The sequence below is a fragment of the Scomber japonicus genome, chromosome 19, assembly GCF_027409825.1.
Source record: "Scomber japonicus isolate fScoJap1 chromosome 19, fScoJap1.pri, whole genome shotgun sequence".
Lineage (NCBI taxonomy): Eukaryota > Metazoa > Chordata > Actinopteri > Scombriformes > Scombridae > Scomber > Scomber japonicus.
Window position 1 is genome coordinate 3,004,771 of NC_070596.1, and position 19,529 is coordinate 3,024,299.

Sequence of the window (19,529 nt, forward strand, 5' to 3'; positions counted from 1 at the left end):
GGCTGTGTTTAATGTGAGAAGGGTTCGTCAAACAGAGAATTGTCATGAATTCGGAAAATCCCTTCAGCATCTTCCAGCTCATTGTTTTGATTGTATGACTGCAGCTTTATTGTGATGGTTCAACTGGAAACTCACTGACTGTACACTACCTGCCCAGCACCCAACAGCTGACACAAACAGTTAGAGCTGGTGGAGCATGTAGCAGATAAAGAGACATTTTCTTCAGGAGTTGGTGGCAATCCAAACAGAGCTGAAAGGAGAATGAATATTACACAGAAACACGTCTCCAAATGAATAATAATGTTACTCTGTGACTGATGGAGGTGAAACCAGGATTTGATTATCTAATAGAAGATGTGGACTGACAGTGACTGCATCCAAAGTGAATGATTGCAATCTGATGGAACATTTTCACTTCAATTTCACAGTTGCATGTGTAAGGGGAGGAGCATTCTGTTCATGTGCACAGAAACAGTCTGCAGCACAGAGACTACTTACACTGTGTCATCACAGACCTTCATATTGATTTTGGGAGCATCACACCCTCACAGTTCCAGTGTATGAGTATGTAATGGAGACTGTTTTCCACCATCCTCACTGTTGCCTTCGGTCTGTATTCACAGGAATGTTTAGTGAACAGCTGTCAGCTTATACTTTAAAGGGGTACCTATTTTACACGTATCAGTTTACTAGTCCTGATTAATACATCTCAGCATGTGAAGACAGCTGTAGAATGTCTTCTTGAGCTCTAGAGGAGCATTGTTTGAAAAAATGACTGAGTCAGAAGCAAAATCCATTTCTCATTCTTACAAGTTATTGACACAAGTGTTTAAGATACTATTCAATAAAGTATGTGAGAGAGATGATCATGTTAGCACACAAAACCCATATCTTGGATTTATCTGGTATGAACAAGATCATTTTAATTTGCATGCACACAATTCACAAACATTTTTGGACTTGGGGGACTCTATTGTGTCATGATCACATGGTTGTCGTATTGATAAGATGAACCTCTCCTAAAATGAACCAAAGATGCTGATGGCGATATGCAGCACCCAAAGTAAGCTCCAAGCCTTAGACCCAGTGAAGCCAATAAAGAGATATACAACACTGCAGCGAATGTCAGGGGATTTTTCTGGAAGCTTATCAAAGTTAGAGACAGCAGAAGCATTTAATCCCAAGATTATAGTGTAGATACAGGAAGAATTTAAAGACAGTTCATTTCTGACACTGGAGAGAAACAGCTGTAAAGTTTTCGCTAACACAGATCATCAAACTATGTTAAGCTTTTTTTTTTTTACAAAGACAGAAACACAGAATAACACAGTATAATTCAGCCTGCCAACAGCATCAGCAGTAAATTGGTATCCACTAGAAACATGTAGCTGAGGGGGATTCATTTTCTTCCACTGTCAGCACCAGCTGCAGTTCACTACTGTGCAAAAGCTTTAGGCACTGAAAGTAAGATGATGAAGATAAAGTGAAAATGATTTTAAAAATAATGCCATGAATTTACTTGTCAATTAACTTGATACAAAGTTGAGTTAACAGCAGAAACCTAAATGAAATCAGTATTTGATCAACAGCAGCAGTTCTCCTCAGCATACCTGCACAGGTTCTCAGTAGGTCTGTTGTTTCCACTTCTTCTTCTGTGGATTTCAGTGTCTCAGCTGATTCTGACTCTTCATGTAATCCCAGTCTGACTCTATGATGTTGAGATCAGGGCTCTGTGTAAACCAAACCTGCATCTTCTTGTTGATGAAGATAGTTCTGGCTGGATGTTTTGAGTCATTGTCATGCTGCAGAATAAATGTGGGACCAATCAGATGCCTCCCTGATGGTACTGCATTATGGTTAAGAACCTAAATCTCAACTACACCCCAAATCACCCTCCAAGCCTATTCTTATACCCATCAACCCATCCTACCTTGTTTGTTTCAGATTCTCGACCTACCCTTCCTTTCCCTGGTCCTTCATCTATTCATCTTTCTACTTTATTCTAACTGTCTGCTGGCTGGTAAGCATCTTGGGTGAAAACATGCCTAAGACAAAAACCCACACTAAGTTTCTTCAGTACACCCTCCAAGATCAGCCCAACAGACAACATCATCCTACCATCTTCACCCACATGCATTCACCTGTGCTTAATACCTGCTGAATTACCATTGAAAGTTCAAACGTTTTGTTGCGGTGTGGTTCCTGCTAGTCAAAGGGGATATAATGGCAAGCTAGGGGAAATCAAGCTAGGGAAGATACCATCTAAAGTCTAGCAGGTGTTTTTTTCCTATCACGTTTCATTATGCTTTGTTCTCAGTGGCAGGATTGAATCAGACTCATCTGACAGAGATAGAGAGACTAAATGAGCTCCTTTGGTAAGAAAGGATTTCTTTCTTCAGGCTACATGAATCATTGATGGGAAAATACTGTATCTCCTTCCTCTGCTTGAATTGAAAGCTCAGCAGATGAGAATTGTATTCATCAACTCCCAAACTTGTGCTGAAACTGAACCATACTCATGCAGAATTTTAAAAAGATTCATGAGAACCAGACAGCTCTTCATCTGGAACACTTGGACCTGATGAAGTGATTTTATTTCACCTCACACATACAGAACATGTTTGTTAGATATTCTTCTGTTCAGTTTATATTTAAACACTGAAAGCACTTACACTTAGACATAGACATAGTGAGATGGTGAATTAAGGTAAAGCCCTCAAAGACTGAATCATTATATAGTATATGTCTTTATAATGCATATTTTACATTGCATCTTCCTCAGTTTGTATAACAACCTGTGGCTGCTTCAGGCATCACCTGCTGAAGGTTTCAGGGTGTTGTAGCTCCTCATGCTTCAATCATTTGTCCTGTTCCTTTCCCAATCTTTACTGTGGAAGTCTAAAATGTGTAAGGCTGCCACTTGCAATTATATTTATTTAATAATTCGGCAACAATTTTCTTGATGAATGATTTTTTTAAAAACTTTGGTTCATCGCATATTCACATGTAAATGATATATTATGTGTATATTGTATATCAGTGGTTACTAACCCTGCTCCTGGAGAGCTACAGGCCTGAATGATTTAGATATATCTCCACTGTAACACACCTGATCCTCATTATTAACTCGTTATCAAGCCTGTTGACAAGCTTCAGCTGCTTGATAACGAGTTAATTAGAATCAGGTGTGTTAGAGTGAGGAGCTACATAAAACATGCAGGGCAGTAGCTCTCCAGGAGCAGGGTTGGAGAACACCGTTATATACTATGTGTCCTCAATGGGAGCTACATTACTACACTTGTTACATCTAGATATCAGCTATGAATAATTTACTTTACATTTTCTTTGTTCAAACAAAATCCACAGTAATGGATTAAAAAAACATATTGTATGGAGGCGAGATGTATCATCTCGCCTCCATACATACATCTGTACAATATATGAAAATCTGAAATCCATTAGGAATCCTCCTCTGAGAACAAAGTATATGCATATCTGTCACAGTGTGGCCCCTGCTTGTTGAGACATTGTGTGGTTGACATCAGTGGCACTGTTATGTGACACAGCAGTGGGAGGGCTGTATGTATAGTGATACTGCATCTTAACATCTTAACACAGCTTGTTGAACGTTAATACAAACCAGCATGAAAAAGTGTTTTATTTGTGTAAAAAGGCACATTTACAAGGACAGTAAGTACACAGAAGAATGTTCATTAACAGAACAGTGTTTAGTCTACTGTAAGAATAGCGTCTGTTCCTGGCAGTGTCCATCTGTCTGAAGCAGCAGAAAAGAAATGAATGTCCTCCTAATCAAACCCCAGGTTACTGTTGTGATCCCACTGCAATTACTCATAAGTCAAAATAGATTTTTACTTAACAAGGAAAAACATAAAGCACAGTCATAATGGGGTTTTTTGCAATAAGAAAAGCAGGAATTGATAAAAGCCATACTCTGATTTTTCAGACTAAAACATTACATCTAAAACATGAATGTCACCTTCAGACCATTCTAGCTGTGTCCCAGTTGTGCTCTATATACAGACTTCAACTGGATTTAATGCATTCACACTAGAAGGAGGACAAAATGAAGTATAGATTGAAGTACCAGCATGCAGACTAACCTAGATGGACTGAGTGTAAAGCAAATATATCCTATAGGCAGGACATAATGATCAGAATATGTTAAGTATCATATTTCAAGGTCCATACAAAGGCAGTGTCTAGTAGACTAGACTGCATTAATGCTTTCAAACAATGAAGGATTTTCAGCACAGTTGCTTCATACTACTTCAGTGCTTTAAAAAGCTCTGACAGGAGAATGTCTCTAAGATCAGCAGGTTCACTGTGTGGCAACTGATTTACACTCATTTAAATCTTATTACCTGATCTTGAGACCCTCTGTCACTATCAATATTTGCATATTCTTAAATGAAATGATTGTAAATCTAAAAACCACACAGTAAATGTAAGCAGGAGAAGTTAGCATGGGAATAGTTCACAATGCACATTAAGGGGGAGGAATGGTGGGTTTTAGCCCCACGGCCTCTAAGGATGTTCATTCTGCCATGGTTGAAGACACTTTTTTTATTTACAGCTACAAAGAGATTATTTTAACAGGTGGACAGTTACAGTGGATCAATGGTTCAAGAAACAGCTCATAAAACAAAAATATACACAAAATTAAATCATTAGAAAAACATTATTACTAGTGATGGAAGGTTTTAGAATGTGACATTGGCAGTAGTGTCAGGGATCAGATGAATGATGATTGGATCATTTCCTGTTACTATAAAACAGCACATTACCTTAACTGCCAAAGTAGTGCACTGCCAACATTTGTGCAAAGTAGAATTTACAGTGGTAAAGTATATAGTAGAGGTCTTCACTGGTCCACTTGGCTCCCAGTATCCAAAACCAGACCTTGGACCTTATATAATACTCAGTCTAAACCTGCCTGTGGGGCTTAATCTCTCTTTTGGATTGGATCATATTATTCTCTGGTCCTTTTCTCATTGGGTTTATTTTGTGTTTCAGTTCGGGTCCAAATTGTTGAAATAAATCTGTAGTATATACAACACAACTGGGACATCAGTAGTTGTTTCTACAATGATCATCAGAATTAAAATTCTAAAACATGAAAATTAATATTGCTGCAATATGAGTTATAGTTCTTGATCTCAATATATATGATGTGTTAATCCTTCAGAGAGGATGAAGAGATGATTATTTAATAGTTAGGTCGTTCCTAGAGCCTGAGCTTTCAACAAAGTATTCTGACATTGATTTAATGTGTGATGGAGTTACAGTAAAACCTGCTGACTCGCTGAAATGTCAGTAAACATCTGTGAGTACGAACATCAAAATCTTCAAAGAAATGTGCACTTGGCTTTGCCCTGCTAGGAGGCTGGAGGACAGATATAGAGCTGAGAGGGACCCTGCTGTCCCATCAGCTAGCTTTTCCTTCAACATGTCTCCAACTCCTCCCAGTATGTGACACAAAGTGGAACCAGTTCAGCCTCACATAGTCCTAGGTGGCAGCTGCAGTTTGTAGATTCCAGCCAGGGCTTTGGCAGTGCTCTGGATCATCTGGCGTTGTGTCATGCCCGTCATGGCCTGATGCCATTCTGTCCTGTTGATGTTGGGCAGGCTGCGCTCCAGGACCTCCCCCACCGTAACAATCAGACCCGACCAGCGCAGGCTGTAGTCTGGAGGGGTCAGGGACTGAGCCTACACAGGGGAACAGCACAGAAACACTTTGATGAGTTGCTGGGAGGTTTGTAAGTAGGGATGCTCAACATCGACTTTTCTTCCGATATTCCCCAACTCTTAATTTCCAATACCGATATCACCCGATACCGATATATGCAGGCTGTTTACACCAAAACTGTTACATAACAACATAACATATCTCCTACTGTTGAATTAACACATTATGCCTAATTTTAATGTGATGCCCCACTGGATGCATACATTAATGCAACATGGCTTTCCTTAATGTAAACACTGTCCGTGCAAAATAAGAGAACAACTTCAACTTAAGTTAGATAGGACCCACCGGACTCTGACGGTGACATCACAGAGGCGACTCGCCGAAACAGAGAAAATGACAACGAGGAGGTAAACCTCGTTTCTGGTTTGTGTGTTCGTGTACATTGTGGTGGACGCTATGAACTTGTTAGCCACGGTTAGCCACGGTTAGTGACCTGCGAGCCTAGTGTGTTATTGTTGTTATACGTCATCAATATACGCGCCGGTAAACGTCCCATGCTGCGTTCATGCAGGCTCTGAAATGCTGAAGCCTACAGAACAAACATCAGAGGACTGTTTTTGAGTACTCTACCCACCTGTGTTCAGGTAACAAAATAACTGTCATGGTTTAAACATGTTGCTTTTAGATTTGATTGTGAATATACATACAGTAGATTATGTTGTATACTGTATGTCAAATCATACACATAGAAAATGGACTTTGGCATGATTGCATTCTCATAGTGAATGAAATGCTGATGTACCTGTTGGACGTGCTCCAGAGCCAGAGGAGTTGCCTGAGTGAAGACCTCGATTCTGATGCTGTGACCAGGGTCCTCCAGGATCAAACAGCCAATGTCAAACCACCTGGAGACAACACCAACATTCAACATTCATTACTTCTGTACAGCTGGATTCATGTATACACAGTGTATCATCACAAACAAGTGAAACTGGAACTTCCAGATCCTGTTCCAAATGCAAGAAACCCTCATTTAAAATCACACTGACATGTCACACAGTTCACTGCATATGCCTAGATAAGGATCTTTTTTATTAATTTCCATTTCTCATAACTCCAGGATCATAGTGAGAACAATGGCTCACTGGGTAAGAGTGTCAGTGGTTAGTTCAGTCATGTCTGTTATAATAGCAGGACAGTGGAAGATTAGAGAGATTAAAGCTACAGAATTGAAAAATTGGCTTCAAAGGAGTGTTTTATTTTATGGATATGAATTAAACCAAGCTATGATATGAATTTTTTATAGGATCTGTGTTTAACCTTTTTTTTAAATTTTCTGCTCTGTAGCACTTTGAGATTCCTGAAATGTAAAGTGCAATATTATTATTATTATTATTATTATTATTATTATTATTATTATTAAATAATAGTTGTGGTGTCTTATAGCAGCTGCTGTAGTGGATGTCAGTTTATCTCAGAACATGGAAAGTAAACACATAAACACAGTGAAGCATGGCTCCGTTTGATGAGATGAAGTGACAGATAGACAATGATTTACAGTTACATCACATCCCAGGCCATACTTGCTGAGTCATCTTTCTTTATTATAAACCTATGATAGTGATAATTGTAAAATCACACGAGGTCCAGCTTCTCTTAAACGTTCCTTGTTACATATCCAAACTAAAAAGATTGATATTTACCATATATAATGAGGTCAGAAGAGTTAGAAAAACAGAATTTCTATAAATTAGTCTTAATGTTTTTATTTGCGTTACTATTTTATTTAATCATTTAAAGTGAATTAATACATTTGTATTGTGATATGTAAGTCTGCACACAAACTTCAAGGCTTGTGTTTTCTATGTAAAACTGTAAAATTATAAAAAAGTTATACAATACAATTCTTTTTTTTTTTTTTTTTTTTTTTTTTTATATTTTTTCGGGCTTTTTTGCCTTTAATGTACAGGACAGTGGAGAGAGACAGGAAACAGGCAGAGAGAGGGAGAATGACACGCAGGATAAGACCGCTCGGCTCGGGATTCGAACCGGGGTCGCCTGCAACGAGGACTGTAGCCTCAAGACATGGGGCGGGTGCGCTACCCGCTGAGCTATGCTCAACCCCGATACAATACAATTCTATCACATTACCGCCTCAAACACAAAGGTGTTAATTACAGGGGTGTTCATTTGGGTTGGGAGCCTGGGTTCTCGGTGTGTGTATGTGTGTGTGTGTGTGTGTGTCTCAGAGGAATTCTTCTTACTTGTCAGGAAAGAGCTCAGCGATGAAGTTTTCCAGAGAGACCACTGGCTGCTTCTCATGGATCACACCGGCCCGTCTCAGGCTGTCAATGCGCTCCTGGGCCCCCTGCACCACACGCACACACGCGCACACACGCACACACACACACACACACACACACACACATAGCACATTTCATTGTGCGTTAACATGAAATGACAATAAAGACATTCTATTCTATTCCACACATGCACACACACACACACACACTGATCTGACCTAAAGAAATGAGTCAGACATAAGACCTCAGCATCACATTGAACCTGCTGTACATCTGAATATATGCCTTTTATTTTTAATACAACACTGGAATGTTGAGCCAATGGAAGTATGCTGAACATCCTGTTTCCAGTTCCTGAAGTGAAGATTGTCTCATACAGTATGCTAACAAACTGAATCTGTTTGGCCCTGTTTCCCAACATTACCAGTGTTTTTGTGTGTGTGATACATCATTTATTTCAGTCATGTTACACAAACAACATAATGCAAGTTTCAGTTTGCTAGTATTTTACAAGGCTGTGTCTGGTTGAAGCATTCCCCTTCTGGGCTCTGTTCTTCAAACGTGGCACGCACTTAAAATAATTGCTGCTAATTTGGTTCTCATCCTGGTTGAAGTCATCTTAATTAACAAAGGCAAAATAAGTGGAGAGTTGAAGCCATGGTCAGGATTCATATGATTTGCTGAGTGCTGATCATGTGAGGTGTGTTGGAAATCCTCCCAGCATGCACCAGTCTCATGTTCTGTATCTTCCTGCATTGTTTCTGCTGTTATGTTGCTCTACACAGTGCTCCACAATGTTTCCACACGTTCCTTACTTTCATATTAAGACATCACTAGTGAATGTGGTCCCACTGTGAGTGATGCTGGCTGTGTGATTGCTTCTCCTCACTGAACATATCAAAGCTATTGTGACACATTAGCACTTTATTTTAAAGGCTGCTCTTTTTCTGATTGTATGTTTTTCTGATGTAAATATGTGCGTTATCATTTTGTGGAAATGATTGATCAGTTTGAGAATGACATCTCACTGCCTTGTATGCTGAGAGTATATTATTAAAACTTTCCAAAGAGCAGCTATCATTTCTGAAACATTCAGCACAGTGAGTTCTGCAGCTAAACACATAACACGTTTTATTCTTTCAAATGTCAAATGAAATATTATAGATTCTACCTCAGCTGGTCTTTTAAAGGATGGATTCCTTTATAGCACAAATGTATTTTGTTGTATATTTCATGATGTCTAAATATAGGCAAGTCTTCATTATTAATTAATAATTACAACAATAGATCATAATCATTTGTCAATAAACTGCATGTTCTTACCTATAATCATAATGATATCAATTATCTTTCATTCTACAGTGAGATATTTGTATCGGAAAATGAGTTCACATTTAGAGTTGGTCATGATCCAGCTAACTGTCAATAAGCTGCACATGAGCAAGTTTGGATTTAAAGACTTGTTGCTATGACAACACTTCCAGATTAATTGTAAGCAGCTTCGAAGCACCAAAAAAATCCTGACTCATCACCATTTTAATCTGGATAACTTGGTTATCCTCGTGTGAAAAACGTATGAGACAACTTGTTTATCTTATTAATATGTAGACTAATTCATATCAGACCTGATCTCCTTTCTGAGACCCTCACAATAACTTTTCATGCTGTTAAACTGATTATCATAATGACTGTATTAAGCCCTCAATGTTTAGACAGACTGCAGGTATTTTACAATTAACTGGTAAACAGCCAAGTGACATCATTTATTCCCTCTGCTGCTGCTGGTCAGAGTTCAACAGTTTAGGATTTATATTTTAGTTTAATTGTATTTACTTTTATTTTTTTAACACCCACAAAATCTAAACACCAGACTTATTTCTGGCCTGTTCAGATTATATGATGTAGTATGAACTTCTATCTACTGCTCTGTGATATGTTGTTGTCTCTGTTGCTTTCAACACGTCCACATAAAATAAAAGTAACATGAGAGCACTTTGTGTCAGCTGTGGTTGTTTTAAAGTGCTATATAAATAAAGTTGAGTTGAGTTGAGTTGAGCAGCAGGGAACTCACCTTGACCCCGGCCGCGTAGCCCACCGGCTGCGGAGCAATGTTGGACTGACCGGGCTCTCCGGTGACCATGGCCATCCCAAACACCTCCTGAAAGGCATCTCTGACTGCGACCACGTTCACCTCTTTATCTGACGTCACCACAACGTCTATGTCCCCTCCAGACTCTGCACAGCAATAACACAACAATGTTTACTCAACTGTTTCATCACTGCTCACTACAAGTTTGGAAACTATGTCATTTTTACTCTTATCAATATTTTTTTCCCTCCATTCCTTTGCTAATAAGTTGTATCATAATGACTGTTGATATTATTTATTTTCCTTTCTTGAAGGAAAGCACAACTAATTATGCTCCTCTAACTCAGCAACACTGTATTTCTTACAGCCACTTCACAATAAAAGCCTTCCACAGGGTTAGGGTTAGGTTGTAGGAGACTGTCCCAGGTTAACTAAACAGCAGCAGTTATTTCAATAATACCTATACTTATTTACCAATACCTGCTTTTTCCAGTATGTTCTACTCTCTTTACTGCAGTCATGTAGTGATGGGGGGGGGGGGGGGGGGGGGGGCACACACAGGCTGTGTACAGGACTTACTGATATATGGAGCCATGCCAGGATCCAGAGTGGTGATCATGGACTCCACAGAGTGTTTGGTTTTATCCAGGACTGTCTTTACGACAGTGTTCCCTGCTACTCCCTGAGGACACACACAGGAAACAAAGGACAACACTGTCACAACACTGGACACTATTAGAAAATTTCCAAATTAGGGCTGTGATCAGCTTAGAAAAAGAATATATATTAATCAAGTAAGGTTTTTCAGGAGGTATATAATACATCCTGAATGAAGTTGTTAAAACTACTAGTGCTTATATTACATGGACTGTAGTTATGTAGCACTTTTATCCACAGCACCTTACACATTGCTCCTCCTTCATCTATTCACACACACACACACACACACACACACACACACACACACACACACACACACACACACACACACACACACACACACACACACACACACACACACACACACACACACACACACACACACACACACACACAGATCATCAGTGAAGGTGGATCATCAGTGAAGGTGGAGACTACTTTCATCTTGGACTGATAAAAAAAGATGTTGCAGTGAAAACAGAGTGACACTGGATCAGCCATCTGCCTGGGATGTGTGGCAGTGGTCTGTGTGTGTGTGTGTGTGTGTGTGTGTGTGTATGTGTGTTACAGTAAAATGCTGTATTAAGTTAAAGTGACAACAAAGCACATTTCATTTGAGCAGTATTACCTTGAAGAAGCCCCAGATGCCTCCACCTGTGTTGATGTCTGCAGAGGCTCTGGGGTCTTCCTGCTCCTCTGGGAAAGTGATGGGAGATGCAGTAACTAATCCTCCTGTCATGGCTGGCTGCTGAACCATGGGGTTAGACACTACACCTGGACACACAATGGGATCATACAAAACAAATGCATCAGTGTGACAATTGTGAACAGATCATCATCATTAATGATGGATCATGAGCTCTATTTACAACAGACAGGCTCATACAGTACAGTACAGTACAGTACAGTACAGTACAGTACAGTGAAAATTAGAGTGTGTCAATGTGAAAAATGAGTGACACAGAACAGAAACAGATTCACTAAACTCTGATTCTAACTCTGTTATTGAATCTTTGATCTCTCCTCTTATCCTGTGTAGGAAACAGTCAGCAGCTTCTCAGGTTTAGCTGGACCTGATTGTTACTTTCACACCAGACAGCAGATTATATCAACTGTCTCTAATGAACATGGATTCTGTGAGGAATTGGATGAAAGGCCAGAATTAAGTCATGTGTCTGCACTTGGACAAAGATCATTTGTGAGGGAAGAAAGTCCACTCTGTAACACAATCATGAGGACTGAACTTAAGCAGTTTGTGGTGCTAACAACTCTAAATGACATATTCTCAAATTAATCAAATTTATTTGGCAAGAACATATATTGCCAACATACTGTATCTTTATCTGAGTATATGTAGGTTAAAGTGTGTTTGTTACTTATATGTGAATGTCTTCCTGCACATATCACATCTTGAAATATTGTATAAATAATGTATTTTGTCATTTACAAACAAATACATAAAGTAAACATGAATCAATAGTCAAAATAGAAGCAGACAGAGACATGCGCTTCTTTACCTGTAAGTAAACATCATTAACCAAACATCTGAATTCTTAGTTAAGAATCAGACTGATGAGACCTAAACAAGTACACTCAAACAAAAAATGAAGTTTCTATAAAACATCATGCTGCTGATTCAGCAACTGAGCCAATCAGCTCTTTGATCATGTTCCCATCATGCCCTGAGGTCAGCCAGTGGAGAACACCCCCCCCCCCCCCCCCCCCACCCTTGAAGAAAGGCAGATGTGGATGTTACCTGGCATGGTGGTAGGACTGGAAAATGTGGGCATCAGCGGGGTCTGCGGTGTTCGACCAGCATGACCTCGTGTGATGTCATATCCTGCACTCATAGAGAAGCTGGATACAGGCGGTCCTACGGGAGGGGCCAACACACCAGAAGCCGAGGGAAGCGGTGGTCCGATGGAGGAGGGCATGGAAGGCATGGAAGGCATGGGGGACATGGGAGGCACTGAGGGGGATGCGGTGGGAGGGAAGGGAGAGCTGCTGGTGAAGGGGGAGGAAAGTGTGGCGGGAGGGGGAAAGTGGGAGGAGAGGGGGGGAGGTGGAGACACATGGCTGCTGAAGGGAGGTAGGGAGGGAACAGGAGAGAGAGCAGCGGAGACAGAGGGGGGGGCAGAACTGATTCCTCGGGGGGACAAGGAGCTGGACAGACCTGAAACAAAAAGACACCATGTTTCACCTCAGAGACACTTTATCTGATCGTCTGTCTAAAGCTCAGTGTGCAGATCAACTCCTGCATGTTTAATGATGTTCAGTATATGGAACCATCAGTGTTTACACTCTCTTCCACACAGTATGCTTTTACATATTGACTATAAAAATAAACATTAATTTCCTTTTTAAAGTAATATTAATACTAAAGTAATATATGGTGAGCACAGTATGTTTGAAAGCATGAACAAAAGAGGCATTTAAATAGTCAGTGGACTCAAAAGAAGAACTAAATCCTCATAATCTAACTCTGACAGAAAGTCTGTAATACTCAAAATCCAAATTCAATGTCTTAAAACAACAGTCAGGAACGCAACTGAACATTGAATCATGTTTTTCTTGTTGTAATGATTCCTCCTGTTCATACTGACCATTAGAAGATCTCTTCATAATGTATTAACAATGGAAGTGATGGAGGACTAAATCCACAGACCTCCTTCTGTGTAACAATGGATTTAAAAGTTGATGTGAAGCTAATATGAAGCTTCAGCGTCCAAATGAGTCAAATCTTCATCTTCTATGTTTCAACGTTACAGTGTTTTTAGTACCAAAGTTCCTCTTTTTGTTACTATACTTCCACCACAGCTCAACAGGAAACACTAAGAGGGGATTTGATGGTAAAAAGACTGTAAATGTGTCAGATATCACTTGATATGACTAACTCACACTGATGAAGCTGAATAGAAGCTGATCATCTACTTTTAAATGAGTGTGTGGACACACTGTGGATTTAGTCCTCCATCACTTCCATTGAAAGCACATTTGAATGAGATCTTTTAATAGTCAGTATGAACAGGAGGAATGATTACAGAGAGTTCATATGGACACATGACTGCTGCTTTAAGACAAACCTAAAACATTGTGAACCTGTCCTTTAAAGAGATGCATTGAGAAAAGTTTAGTAACAAGAGGCTGATCCATGACCTGCATGAGGAATGCTAGTATAACATAATTGCACAACCAATCAACCATTGTCACATCATCCATCAGCTGAGAGGAGGTATTACCTAGAGAAGCCTGCAGCAGAGAGTATATGATATGTTACCTATGCTCAGTGGTGGGGGGCTGACTGTAGCAGCTACACTCAGAGGAGGTGTAGGGCTGGCAGGAGGTGTAGTCTCAATTCCGCTCTCTTCCATCATCTTCTTAGCCTTAATTCTTCACGTCAGCCCAGAATACAGCTGTAATAAGACAGTATGATGAATCAGCATGTGTTCAACCTGTTGACAGTGGAGCGCCTCCACCTGCAGAGTCACCACAGAGACAAAGCTTTTTATTTCATAATTAGTGACTACAGAGGCACCAAACCACTTCACTGGATCAACATTTGACAAACAAGTCAGAGACACATTGTATGTATATCTATATGTATTTCTTTGTCAGTTATCAGTTATATTCATGTTGTAACAGCTGCTAGTTGACTCACTTTTATGGCTGTTCTAATCAAATAAAAGGCAGTAGCAGTTCCACACTGAGCTACACCAATACAGCAGCACTGGATCACTTCTCTGGACCAGCAGTTGACTTGAGGTATCTGGGTTGATCCTGGGTAAGAAAAGGCTGACTCAGCAGATCTAGAACTGCAACAACTAGCTGATTAGTTGATGGACAGCAAACCAACTATTTCCATAATCAAATAAATGTTTCAGTCATTCTTTTAAATAAAAGTCTGGTGGTTGTGAAATGGAATCATTTAAAGCTTTTCTTTGTCATAAATGGTGGTAAAATTCATATTATGGGATCTGGATTGTTGTATGGACAAATTAGGCACATCAAAACATGACATTTGACTCCTGAAATTATTTTTCAATCATTTTCTTACATTTTATAGATAAAATGAGAGAGAAAAGAATTGTCAGATGAATTGATAATGAATATAATTGTTAGTTGCAGCTCTAACATAGTAGTCTGTAAATAATATTTGAGGCTGAGTCACCAACAGAACAACAGAGACTTCTAAAAGCTCTTCATCAGCCTTACTGTACGTTTACTGTGTAGTTTGTGGTCGTTTGATTCACTCGACTTGATCCATCAGCAACAAGACAGTTACAAAGTGTACATGTTAATGATGAGGACCTGAAGGGTTCCCACATGTTTACCTGTCTCAAAATCTACTTTAAAATTAATATTTATTCCATCATTTCAGTTGACGTTGTGCACATTTCTAAATCCAATGATCACATACTGACACACAGCATGTACTGTGGTGGAGACAGTGGGGGCCTCCACATTATTTTGCCTAGGAGCCACTTAGCAGGTTCAACTGGCCCTTGACATCCACTACAGTACACACAGCAGCTATCTGCACTGACACTTATAACTACTGTCATTGTAACTAAACAGCAGAGCAGAGACAGTGTTTAATGAACGCTTGTGTCTTTCTTCACAACACACGCAGCTGGAGTTTGTTCTCTTGTCTTAACTCAGTGTACACGTGTACAGTGACAGCGAGCAGCAGCTGAACACACTGTAACTATGGAAACACTACTCTGAACATTTCATCTGACTGTACAGGAAATGATTGACAGTGAATCATTTAAAGATATTCTACTCACCTGCTAGCTGGACTAGCTCAGTACATGAATACACAGCGGACCCTCTTTGATGACGTAGTATGCTGCCACGTCTGCTAGATGGTGACGTGGTGACCACAGAGGTGACCCCTCCCACTACCGGGAGTGCCCGGAATGACTTCGGGAAACCACGTGATAAACGAAGCCCTCCGAAGGTTGGAGGGTTAGTGTGTATGTAGAGTTTATTATTAATAATAATAATAACAATACTACTACTAATAATAATAATGATGTATTTTATTTAAAGGCGCCTTTCAAATCACTCAAGGACACTTTAAAAGGCACATATAACACAACAACAGTACATCAAACAATATAAATCAGGTGACATTTAGTGCAAAGATAAAGAATAAATATGAATGTGACTACAAAGTACAATTTTATTATTAGTACAATAAATAAACAAGAATGTGATTACATAGTCAGTGTGAGACAGAGTATGCCACTCTGAATAGCTGCGTTTTCAGGCGGGATCAGAAGTGTGAATGTCTGGTGGGAGAGAGTTCCTGAGGCGGCCGGGCAGATCGGCTGAAGGCTCTTGACCCCATGGTGGTGGTTAAGTTGGCAGATGGGGCAGAGAGCTGGTTGGAAGAAGAGGATCAGAGAGTTCTGGAAGGTGTGTAGATGTGAATAAGTTCAGAGAGATATGATGGTGCCAGGTTGTGAAGGATCTTGAAGTCAATGCAGGATTTGATAGGGAGCCAATGAAGCTGCTGCAGGGCAGGAGTGATGTATTCAATAGAGGGAGTTCTGGTTAACCCTTATATTACACACTGGACTCTTGAATAAAATCCTGCCAGAGACAAGAGTCTACTCTATTTATTTATGGCAAAAAACATTCACAAATCACTATTCATGGTCCAGGAGAACATTTCATAGAATATAAGGAATAAACCAACATGCTTTTTGTACATTTGCATATACAAAAATGTGTATCAGCTGCACAAAAAAATTAAAAAATGATTCAATTTTTTTATATACTATGTTTTGTATGTATGTTGTGATTAAAGCAGGGATGTCAGTCTGTATTGACATTTAAATGAATGTGATTCTTACCTATCTGTTTTATTTTGCACGTGAAGCTTCTTCTTCACTTCATGGTGCTGTTATTCCACCAGATGAGTGCAGATCTATATTATATTATATTATATTATATTATATTATAAGACATCATGGGTGCAAAAAGGGATCCTATTGTTAACCTTCTGAATTCTGTCAGGGGCTAATTATTTCCTTTATGAGTTGTAAGATAAATGATGCTTCTGCTCCAGATTCAGGGAATAATTAAATATATGTAAGGCAATTCCAAATTCCTTCTTAATCCTCATAACATTCCCTTCTGTGACTGTAAATGCAGCTTTGCTATCAGAGGAAAAAGACTGACAGAAAATATAGATATTCATCTTTAAAATGGCTTTTATTTGGTGATTGTGATTTATGTATCTCTCTTACCAATACTGGTGCTGACCTGTGGAGTTAAAGGAGCATGTCTGTGTTTAATATCGCCTGTCAGTATCAGTAGATAGCAAAATGCTGAGCAAAGTCATCATATTACATCACCATTATTTAGCAGGGTGTGGTCCTTTTGCCTTAAAGCTACAAATAAGAAATCAGTCAGTAAATAGTAACATGTTGTGAGGGTGTAAAAGGCTATAAACATTTTATAGACAAAAGATGTGCAATGAATTAAAAGTTTATTTTTTTCAAAATTACAGTACAGTACAAAATGGCAATTAATCTTCAATATGTCTATTAACAAATGAAATGTACATAAATAGGAAATATTGTGTCATTAGGAATGATGTTTACAGAGGTGTTGTCAGTCTTACAGCAGGTTTTTACTGTTCTTTCATAGACATATCACAATTCTAATTAATGATTCATCACATGTCAAGTCACACATTATATGTAGAAGTATTTGCTCTGATGCTACAAGTGCTATGTTAAGTTTTTATAGTTGCTACAGAGTCACCTTCAGGAAATTACAAATGAATAAAAAATGATGAACTTCTCATCACTGTTTAAAATCCCCACACCATGTCTCTCTGGACACAGGCTGCATTTTCATGAAAGGCTGTTTAACTTTTTACATTTAACTTAGGGAAATAAGAGGAAAACTAAGAAAATATAGTGAGTTCAATCATAATATGAGAACAGTGGTAAAAACTTTTTTAAATACATCATTTTCAACAATGTTGAAAATATAAAATATTTCTATTCCATTGTTTAAATAGTTTACTTGGTATACTATCTCTTAATGTCAAATCAATTTATGTTATTAAATTAGAAAATGTCTAAAAATGGTTAAAACTCAAGATTTTGTGAATTTGAATCAGTTGATATTTTCTATTATCTTTTTTAATGGTAGAATTAGCTGTACTATAAAACATGCCATTTCCAGAGCATCGAAGGCCTACTTTTTCTCTTTATTCTGCTGGTCTGTAAAACATACAGTGAGTCTGGTCACAATTTGAGAACTACTGAACATTCAGCGTACATTACGTTTTTTTTTCACATAAATTTGGCCAAACTGCAGATGATTTAGATCCTATTTCACATGTTACACTAAATAAAACAATATACTGATACTAGTTGAACTGAGGCCCATTAGAACTGAGATGGTCTATTCAGGGACCATGAACACAAGTGGTTCCCATCTTGAGGGTCGGGGCCCTCCACATTGTTACACGATAAATCTGAGGAAGTTTGGAATGTAGGACAACAGGAGAAAAAAAACATTAGTAGTTCTTTTTTACGGAAGAGGATTTGGGCCACTGTGGGAAAAAAAGTGAGTCCTGACTTTTTTCTCAGAATTCTGACTTTCTGAGAAAACTGTCAGAATCCTGACTTTAAACTCAGAATCCTGACTTTAAACTCAGAATCCTGACTTTAAACTCAGAATCCTGACTTTAAACTCAGAATTCTGAAAAAAGTGTCAGAACTCACTTTTTTTCCCCACAGTGGCCCAAATCCTCTTCCATACTTTGTAGACTCTTCTGTTGTTAATGATTGGGCAGTTTCACCTTCTAGGCCAACATAAATAAGTCAAACACAGCAATCTGTAAAAATGCAAATGTAGGTAGATATAACTTTGTTTTAAAGAAATCCCTCCCTCCATCCATCCATCCATCCATCCCTCCATCCATCCATCCATCCCATCAGGGTTTTAATTCCAGATACCTGGAGATGTTGCCTTTCTATAGATTATCTGTAGCTTATTTTAATAAACACTAGAACTTCTCAGTACTCCTGCATTAACTATCCAGTTGTCCTAAATTGTTTATAGAGTGATTTTCCCAGACACAATGTCTTGATAAAGAGACTCTGTCAGGAGAATATAGTCCTTCTGAGAGTAATCTAGGAAGTGGAGAGGATCCTGTGTGGTCTCTGGATTAAAGCCCTCCTGGACCAGCTTCATCTTCTGCTGCTTGAATGTCTCTGTCACATCCAGAGAGGTCTGAAAACACAGGGAGGGATACAAGTGAAAAACTCTACGTTGCCACTTTTAATAAACCATACTGAAAGTGATGAATATGTGCGTGACCTCCTACCTGTATTCTGAGAAACCTTGGCCAGGCGTATGCAGGAAGTGTTTTTACTAAATGGTTGTAGAGTTCTGAGCCATTTAATGTGTGATCCTGTTTGATGACGATAGAAGCCATGCCTGCCCGACCTTCATATCCTGCTTACACACATTGGAAAAAAACCACAGTCAGACTGAAATGAACAGTACATCCATTCTCATACTTTCATTTGTCTGTCATTTAGCAGTATGGAGTCTTTCAGGTGCAGCATGCAGTTGAGATGTCAAGTAGAAGGAAATGATGGTTACACAGGTATTTGTTCCTAAGTTTTCTATGCAATCACTTTTTCATTTTTTGTTTTTTTAAATATAGTTTATTTTTCTTGTCCTCATTTTTCTTTTCCAGATGGCTCTGAATGTCAGGAAATGTCAGGAAAAG

The 19,529-nt window shown here is 39.0% G+C and overlaps 2 protein-coding genes across 2 annotated transcripts in view; both read right to left on the reverse strand.

Moving 5' to 3' along the window:
* Window positions 1–3,640: 3,640 nt before the first annotated feature.
* prrc1 (proline-rich coiled-coil 1) lies at window positions 3,641–15,618 on the reverse strand. Its single transcript, XM_053340007.1, has 9 exons — window positions 15,550–15,618; window positions 14,040–14,175; window positions 12,519–12,935; window positions 11,391–11,536; window positions 10,682–10,784; window positions 10,085–10,248; window positions 7,975–8,078; window positions 6,513–6,615; window positions 3,641–5,727 (listed from the first exon to the last, which is right to left on the reverse strand). Exons 2-9 carry the CDS (start codon window positions 14,134–14,136, stop codon window positions 5,518–5,520), a joined length of 1,344 nt encoding a protein of 447 aa, XP_053195982.1. The 5' UTR covers window positions 14,137–14,175; window positions 15,550–15,618; the 3' UTR covers window positions 3,641–5,517.
* Window positions 15,619–18,728: 3,110 nt separating this feature from the next.
* LOC128380260 (long-chain fatty acid transport protein 6) overlaps window positions 18,729–19,529 on the reverse strand; it is a 12,837-nt gene continuing 12,036 nt past the window's right edge. The window contains exons 9-10 of the mRNA XM_053340003.1: window positions 19,119–19,249; window positions 18,729–19,024 (exon numbers count right to left, since the gene is read on the reverse strand). Of these exons, the coding sequence (XP_053195978.1) occupies window positions 18,848–19,024; window positions 19,119–19,249 (308 nt within the window). The 3' untranslated portion in view covers window positions 18,729–18,847. The remainder of the gene's footprint in view (window positions 19,025–19,118; window positions 19,250–19,529) is intronic.

Excerpts from the sequence above, each read along its gene's own strand:
- prrc1 (XM_053340007.1), bottom strand. The coding sequence starts at position 14,136 with ATGATGGAAGAGAGCGGAATTGAGACTACACCTCCTGCCAGCCCTACA. Across the intron at positions 12,936-14,039 it reads CCCCCCACCACTGAGCATAG|GTCTGTCCAGCTCCTTGTCC; the intron begins GTAACATATCAT and ends TTTTTGTTTCAG. Across the intron at positions 10,785-11,390 it reads GCATCTGGGGCTTCTTCAAG|GGAGTAGCAGGGAACACTGT; the intron begins GTAATACTGCTC and ends GTGTGTCCTCAG.